General features: G+C 35.0%; 1 protein-coding gene across 1 annotated transcript; it reads left to right on the forward strand.

Annotated features, from left to right (window-relative positions):
- The first annotated feature begins 3,302 nt into the window (after positions 1-3,302).
- Positions 3,303-7,952, forward strand: LOC120168961 (T-complex protein 1 subunit alpha-like). Its single transcript, XM_039177199.1, has 18 exons — positions 3,303-3,526; positions 3,620-3,684; positions 3,851-3,940; positions 4,039-4,125; positions 4,245-4,304; positions 4,407-4,457; positions 4,619-4,714; positions 5,039-5,104; positions 5,234-5,451; positions 5,644-5,740; positions 5,825-5,911; positions 6,270-6,404; positions 6,730-6,834; positions 7,080-7,208; positions 7,318-7,421; positions 7,507-7,597; positions 7,693-7,778; positions 7,809-7,952. Exons 1-17 carry the CDS (start codon positions 3,454-3,456, stop codon positions 7,774-7,776), a joined length of 1,638 nt encoding a protein of 545 aa, XP_039033130.1. The 5' UTR covers positions 3,303-3,453; the 3' UTR covers positions 7,777-7,778; positions 7,809-7,952.
- Positions 7,953-8,456: the final 504 nt, after the last annotated feature.

Genomic DNA, 8,456 nt, shown 5'->3' on the forward strand with positions numbered 1-8,456 from the left:
TTCCAGAGAAAGTTCATAATGAGAAGAACTCATCTGAAGAAGGAAGAAGAAGTTCATAATGAGAAGAATTTATTCAACCTTTTACCTGAATTCATCACTTGATGGATCATCTTTTCCAGAGAAAGTTCATAATGAGAAGAACTCATCTGAAGAAGGAAGAAAAAGTTCATAATGAGAAGAATTTATTCAACCTTTTACCTGAATTCATCACTTGATGGAACATTTTTTCCAGAAAAAGTTCATAATGAGAAGAACTCATCTGAAGAAGGAAGAAGAAGTTCATAATGAGAAGAATTTGTTCAACCTTTTACCTGAATCCATCAATTGATGGATTATCTTTTCCGGAGAAGTTCATAATGAGAAGGACTCATCTGAAGAAGAAAGAAGAAGTTCATAATAAGAAGAACTTGTTCAACTTTTGGCATAATTCTATCACAGAAGGAGATAGATTAACATCAGCCTTTCTAGAGAAAGTTCATAATGAGAAGAACTCATCAAGAGCTTATTCAACCTTTTGAATGACTCTATCACAGAAAGAAGGTTATCATTATCCCCAGCAGAAAGTTCATAATAAGAAGAACTTATTTGGAGAGAGAGAAGAATTTATTCAATATCTCCATTATGATCAAAATAAAATCAAATGGATAAAAAATTTTATTATCTTTTCATCTTTGCCCTATTCTTGTTAACACAAGAATGAGCAAAGAGGGGCAGCTGAAGATACTAATTTTTATCCATATTATTATTAATATTATTATTATTATTATTATTATTATTACTATTATCATTATTATTATTATTATTATTATTATATTACTATTATTATTATTATTATTATTATTATTACTATTATTATTAAATATATTAAATACATATAAATATTATTAAAAACAAACAAATAATAAAAAATATAATTACAGGCCCAATTACAATTGAACCGGCCCAGTTACAAACCAACCAGAGCCGGTCCAAATCCAACCAGAAACCCTAAATATTTGGGTTTCCAGTTAGGGTTTCCTAACCCTAATCTAACCAGCCGCCTCAGCTCATAGCCGTTGGATCTGGCAAGATCCAACGGTCCAGATGGCTCCAGAGAGGAACCCTAGGGTTTGATACCCTAGGGCCACGCGGCGCCGCCCCAGCTTCCACGCGGCTGCCGACAGTCTTCTCGCCGCCACGCCGCTGCCACGTCCCAACCGAAGACTCCAGAAGATAAAATGGCAGCCGTCCACGCCATGGCTACTCGGTGAGTCACCACTGGTAGTCCGGTGACTCACCGAGAGCCCTTCTTCGGACCGGTCCGACGGCTACAACGGTGGTGGCTATAAAAGCCACCACCCCACCTGCGAAGAAAAAAAAAGGGACAGAAAAATAGAGAGAAAAAACAGAGAACGGAAAAGAAAAAAACAAACACACAGAAAAAGAAAAAAAATACTAACCAACGATCTCAGCCAAATATCCCATAAGCAGAAACAAAAAAAGAAGGAAAAAGGAAGAAGAGAACTTACCGAGGAAGCTCCGACTACCAGATCTCACCGGAACCTTCGAAACAACGAAGGTACTTTTGTAGATTTGCTCCGATTGGGAGCCTTTTAGGAAGAAATAACACCGGAACCGTCCTTAGGACGGTCCGATCTATATATTAGTGTAAAAATCTTTTTTTCCGGCCACCGGATGCGGTGGCCGGCGGTGATGGTCACGGCGGCAGACGGTTGCCGTCCGGTAACCGGCTTCCCTCCGATGAGGGAAGCTAGAGAGAAGGCAGAGAGTTTTAAAACTCTCTCTGCTAGAGAGAGAAGAAAAAAAAGAAATGAAATGGTTGGCCCTTCGGGCCAGCCGGTTTGGACCATTTATAGTCCTTCCCGAACGACGTCGTTTCGGGAAGGACTATGCGCGTAATTAAAAAATAGTTAAATCCCGTCCGTAGTCCTCCCAACTTGTAAATTTTATATTTTAGTCACTAAATTAAATTTATAATATTTTTAATTCAGTCTTCGAATTTTAATTTCTTTTATTTTAGTCCTTCATATTAAAATAATATATTTAGGATAAATTACAGATTTAATCCCTTAATTTTAATAAATAAAGTTTTAATCCCTAGTTTATATTTTTAATTTATTTGATTCTAATATCCGAATTTTAGATAATTTTATTTTAGTCACCAAATAAATAAAATAAGGAACTAACATATTAAATCCCTATAATTTTGATTAATTATGAATTAGATTCTTAATTTTATTTTTATTATAATTTAGTCAGTTATTTTATATGTTTTCATTTATTTTATTGTTTTTAAATATATTGTTTTAGTAGTATTTGTATTTTTATTTTATTATATTGTTAAATATTTTTATATTCATAAATATATAATAAATAGTAATTTTTAAATATTTATTTTTAATATCGAAGAAAAGGACAGTCTTAATACAACTGGATGTTCTATTCTGATATTTTAAAATTAAAAAGTAAACAATATTATTTAAATTAATATTTATCAATATCAAAGAAAAGAGCTGTCTTAAGGCACCTAGAAGTTCTTTTCGGATATTTTTAAATAAATAAATATTTTTTATAATTTTGAAATAATAGAATTATAAATTAAATATATTTTGAATTTTTAAAATTTTAATAATAGAGACAATTTATAATTAAAAAGTACCAATTTGGGCGTTGTAGGGGTGCTAATCCTTCCCTAAACGTAACCGACCACGAATCCCTTTTTATTATTAAAAAGAATGAATTTTTGGTTATAAACGCAGATCAGTTTATTTTTTTATTGGTGTTTTATTAAAACTCTTTTAAAAAAATAATTTTTAGGTATTCGACCTACCTGACCCAAAAGGCCGATGGCGACTCCCAAATTATTTTCAAAATTATTTATTAACATTAATTTCCCTGCCAAATTTTAATATTTCGTACCCGGACGAAAACCGGTTACGACAAGTTAGAGTTCTCACAAGGTGTGATTTTAATGTTTACTTAGGCGCGCAACTGACCAATAAGTGTCCCGAAGCGTCTAAGGTCGCACGTCCAGTTATATCGAAACTTTAGGGGCATGGCATTTAGTGATTAAATTAAAAATATTAAAAGTACAATGGAAAAAATAGGAGAGAGAGTAATGTTTAGTGAGTAAATTTGCAATTTACCCTATTTTTAAACGGCTTAGGAGGCTTGACGCATGAGCGCTGGATTGGGCCTTTGAAGTAAGGAAAATAAATTCCAAATACGGGCTTAGGCGAATAGCTTCGGCCATTGGGCATAACAATTAAACAATCAAAGATAATAACAGTAGGAAGTGCAGAACCCTAACCATTTTGAACATTCTCAATTCACTTCCCACTTCTCTAACATTCCTACTACTGCAAATCCCCAACTTCCGCCCTCAGATCCCGATCTCTGGTTTCATTTCCGATATCTTTTTCGTACTTGGATAGCTCTTTTCCGTGAACTTTGATGGCGATTGCAGGTCAACCTCTAGATATTCTCGGCGAGCGCCAATCTGGTCAGGATGTTCGCACTCAAAACGGTAATCTTCTCTCCCCTCCGTCCCCCTTCCGTGCTTCATTTATTAACAAAATACTTATCTTATTTTCCTTTTTACTCCGGGGATTTTCAAAAGTGATGGCGTGTCAAGCTGTTGCCAACATTGTTAAATCCTCACTAGGCCCGGTTGGACTCGACAAGGTTGCCAATGAAACCTCATATGCTTATTCTTTGTTCTTATTTTCATTTACTGTTTTCAGAATAATTTTTTTTTTAAAAAATGAATCATCAGTTGCGAGGTGGTACTAATGATGTTGAATTTGCTGTAATGTTACTTTTCCTTTTCTTTTGGTTTGATTATTTTCAGATGCTTGTTGATGACATTGGTGACGTAACGATTACAAACGATGGTGCTACGATACTTAAGATGTTAGAAGTTGAACATCCAGCTGCCAAGGTTGATAAACAGCCGTATTTTGCATATTATTATTAGATATCTGCCGTTGCATAGCTACTTCACTTGTAGTATATTTTTAATATACTTTGTGGTGGCAGGTACTTGTAGAATTGGCCGAGCTTCAAGATCGAGAAGTTGGTGATGGAACAACCTCGGTTGTTATTGTAGCTGCTGAATTTCTTAAGGTAATTGCGTATGTTTCTTTACAAGATTTGATCAATGCACAAAATAGCCATTTTAGACTACTTTGTATGTTAATAATCGTTCTAATTTGATAACGTGTTATTTACTCGCAATTCAACAGAGGGCAAATGATCTGGTTAGGAATAAAATTCACCCAACATCCATAATTAGCGGCTTCAGAGTGAGTAACTTTCACCCGCTTCAGTATGATCACCTTTTTCTTGTTAATAATATATCATGTATCAGAATCTGAACATGTTTTCTGGGTCTTTTGTTTGCTCAGCTAGCTATGAGGGAAGCATGCAAATATGTTGAAGAGAAGTTGGCAGTGAAAGTAAGTGTCTTCCTGAGAACTTGTTGACAAGTGAATGAGTATGAACTTATATAGTGTGAAATATGAACTTTTTGAAACTGATTGAAAATTATCCTGTAGTTTCTTTTTTGGTTCTATACATGTTGTCTTCCTTTTGCTCATCCTTTGTTTTTCTTTACTAGGTTGAGAAGCTTGGGAAAGATTCTCTAATAAACTGTGCCAAGACAAGTATGTCCTCAAAGCTGATAGCTGGTGACAGTGACTTCTTTGCTAATTTGGTATGATTATTGCCCCAACTGAGTAATTTATTACCTTTTGACTCTCTTCCATATGGAGTATACTTTAACCAGTGTTTTTATGCGTCCTTTTAATTGATCCACTCAATTCATTTTCACACTTCAAACATATATCTTTAACTTCATTTATCTTTCCTACAGCAAGGATTTCTGGATTAAGCAGTAATGAATCTTTTAATTTTTTTTGCTATATCATATCTTATTCAAGACATTAAATGTTTCCTTTTCTATCATTTATGAGATGTAAGGGATCAAACCCTGGTAAGGATGCCTATTTAGCTCATGTATTGATTTTGTTATGTATAGGTTGTAGAAGCAGTTCTGGCAATAAAGATGACCAATGCACGAGGAGAAGTCAGATACCCAATTAAGGTAGGTATTTTGAAACATATCTTACTAGATGTCCTTGTATGAGCTTATTGTGGAATAGATCCTACCATTATCTATAATTAGAGTTTCATTTAGTTGTTTAAGTCATTATTATTCTTTTTCATATTCCAGGGAATTAATGTTTTAAAGGCACATGGAAAAAGTGCCAGAGATAGCTACCTACTGAATGGTTATGCTTTGAACACTGGCCGTGCTGCACAAGGAATGCCCTTAAGAGTTTCCCCTGCCAAGATTGCTTGTCTTGATTTTAATCTTCAGAAAACAAAAATGCAGTTGGGAGTCCAAGTCTTGGTTACTGATCCTAGGGAGCTTGAGAAAATTCGTCAAAGGTGACAAGTCATAATGTTGTTAACTTGTTTGGGATAACAATTTGCATTGCTTGATTGAAGCTTCCTTTTTTTAATTTCACGTCTGAAGTATGTAGAACTTCATCATATTATCTAGAGCCTGCCTAGGGTAAATGTTAAAATAGATATTCGTAAACATTAAACGTGGTCCTGATGATATCTATATCTCAACAGAGAAGCTGATATGATGAAAGAACGTATTGAGAAACTTTTGAAAGCTGGAGCCAATGTTGTCCTGACTACGAAAGGAATTGATGACATGGCACTCAAGGCAAGTTTCTTTCGTATTTTGTTTTATGCAACTGCTTACTGGCTTGTTTTTAATATTTCCCTAAATTCTTCATTGCTATTTCAGTATTTTGTGGAGGCGGGAGCTATTGCTGTGAGACGTGTCCGAAAAGAGGATATGCGCCATGTTGCTAAGGCAACTGGTGCGACCATGGTACATTCTTACATATTTCAACCATCTAATTTTTTCATGTTTTGTGCTATTCATTATAACTCATTCGTGCTCTGTTTGTCGTTGAATTGATTGAAGGTTATGATTTGATAATCAATCCCTTTGCTATGGACACTCGTCTGAAACTTAATTGTGTTAATTTGAACTAATTGGAATATGCTTTTATTCAGGATTGTATCGTTTGTAACTTTGTTGTATGTCAGTGTAGTCTTCTCTCTCACTTTTTCTTTTCTTTTTGAAGTGAGAACTTTAGATGCTACTTGTCTTTGCTTGTCATAGTTTAAAGGTCTAGTAAAAGCTTTTGTCTTAATAATGTTCTTCCTCATTGATGGATATGTAGGTTTCAACCTTTGCCGACATGGAGGGTGAAGAAACTTTTGATTCATCGCTTCTTGGATATGCTGATGAAGTTGTAGAGGAGCGCATTGCTGATGACGATGTTGTTATGATTAAAGGGACCAAGAGTACCGGTGCGGTATGTTTGTTGCTATCTATCTTTGGACTCTTGATTCATTTAAAATTATATCTGCAGTTCATTATCGTTCAGATATCTCTGCCCTTTCTCCTCTTATATCTTGAAAACAAAATTTTAGGGCTACTGTGATTTGATATGATCTTCATTGTTGTGGAAACCAAAGTCACTTTGTTGTTAGGTTGTGTTACTGTTATTGTTGCAAAATGTTAAAAAAAAGGAAGTTATGAAGTTATGCACCTTAGTATATTGATTGTCACTTGTTGGCTATTATGCCTTTTGATTTTTTATAATTGTGACCCTGATGCCTGTTTTCATCATTTCCAAGGTTTCCCTGATCCTAAGAGGAGCTAATGACTATATGCTTGATGAGATGGAAAGATCCCTACACGATGCTTTATCTATTGTGAAAAGGACTCTTGAGTCCAACACGGTAATGATTATTTTAGTTTCACGATCCAACACTTGCATGAATGAGAGAATAGTCTAGTTGAGCTTAGCTGGTTGATATATTTTCAATGGTTAAAATTTGGACATTCAGCAGTAGCATCTTCACTGTAATGTGGGTATTTCCCCCCCCCCCTTGTGAATGTATATTTAGTGGTGTCCATTTTGATTGTCATAATATGGTAGGTAATATTTACTCACTGGTGTTCATTCTGGTGTTGGCACTGCTAGGTAGTAGCAGGTGGAGGTGCTGTTGAAGCTGCCTTGTCCGTTTATTTGGAATATCTCGCCACGACTTTAGGATCACGTGAACAGTTGGCAATTGCAGAGTTTGCCGAAGCTCTATTAATTATACCAAAGGTAGCATTAGTGTTAAGCTAGGAAGAAAGTTGTGAATTTTTTATCTTTTATTGCCCCATCTCATTTCTTGCTTTATATGAAGAGTAAATATTCATGTCGACATGCACAGGTGCTTGCAGTCAATGCCGCAAAGGATGCCACTGAATTAGTTGCAAAACTTCGGGCTTACCACCACACCGCTCAAACCAAGGCTGATAAGAAACATTTTTCAAGGTATACATAGAGCATTTTATGATGAATAAGAGTAATTTGATAAAAGAAAATACCAGATAAGATGATCGATCTTGTCAATTTTCAGCATGGGCTTGGACCTCTTGAATGGAACCGTTCGAAACAACTTAGAAGCAGGAGTCATCGAGCCCGCAATGAGCAAAGTGAAGATTCTTCAGGTAATTGCAATGATCTGGCAATTTTTGTTTGAATATGTTAGTTATCCAACATTGAAAGCAATCTACTCATGATTCCTAAAATACTGTTTTGCCAGTTTGCAACTGAAGCAGCCATAACCATTCTTCGAATCGACGATATGATCAAGCTTGTCAAAGATGAAAGTCAGAATGAAGAGTAGGGGAGATGGTATCGTCGTTAACAATCATGTTTGTAGGGTAATATAAACGATTGAGATGTGAATTTTTTTATGTTTTTGCTATTTGTTCATGTGACTGGTATTAGAATGAACTTATGTTTGTTTTTGTTCAGTGATTCAAAAACCACCTTCCTTTTTGTTTTTTTGGTTGTATGCTTTGGCACTGCACTGATGTTAAATTTACTGGAAAAGGGGTTTTGATAAAGAAATTACATAGAAATTGAGAACTTAGTTTTCAAAAGCGTTGGGTGCAGGAGGGCGTAGGAAAAATTGTCTCCGGAGGCACAGGCACACTTCTTCCGCTTTTGGCACTTTTTTTATGTGGGCGCAGGCGCTGTGCTTCTTGCACCTATGGGAGAGGGGGAGAAATGAACAGAAAAATAAGGTGCTTCCATTTCTAAACTCCTACTCTCATGAATGATGTTGGAGAAAGAACCTAAAAACGAAAAGTTATTTCTTATATTAAAGCTTTTTATTCCCTATATTTGACATAATTATATCACCATAATAAATGTTATGTACAACACGATATCAGACATTAATGATATTTTTATCTTTATATTTAGTCATCCATGACACACTAGTCTTATTGAATTTTCTGGAGATCAGATTTCTTTTATATACATATCTTTGAATGTAAAAAACAATTTTAACATTAGCAT

This window comes from Hibiscus syriacus, unplaced genomic scaffold, assembly GCF_006381635.1.
Source record: "Hibiscus syriacus cultivar Baekdansim isolate YM2019G1 unplaced genomic scaffold, ASM638163v2 tig00111741_pilon, whole genome shotgun sequence".
NCBI lineage: Eukaryota > Viridiplantae > Streptophyta > Magnoliopsida > Malvales > Malvaceae > Hibiscus > Hibiscus syriacus.

Excerpts from the sequence above, each read along its gene's own strand:
- LOC120168961 (XM_039177199.1), top strand. The coding sequence starts at position 3,454 with ATGGCGATTGCAGGTCAACCTCTAGATATTCTCGGCGAGCGCCAATCT. Across the intron at positions 3,527-3,619 it reads GGATGTTCGCACTCAAAACG|TGATGGCGTGTCAAGCTGTT; the intron begins GTAATCTTCTCT and ends GATTTTCAAAAG. Across the intron at positions 4,305-4,406 it reads CCATAATTAGCGGCTTCAGA|CTAGCTATGAGGGAAGCATG; the intron begins GTGAGTAACTTT and ends TTGTTTGCTCAG.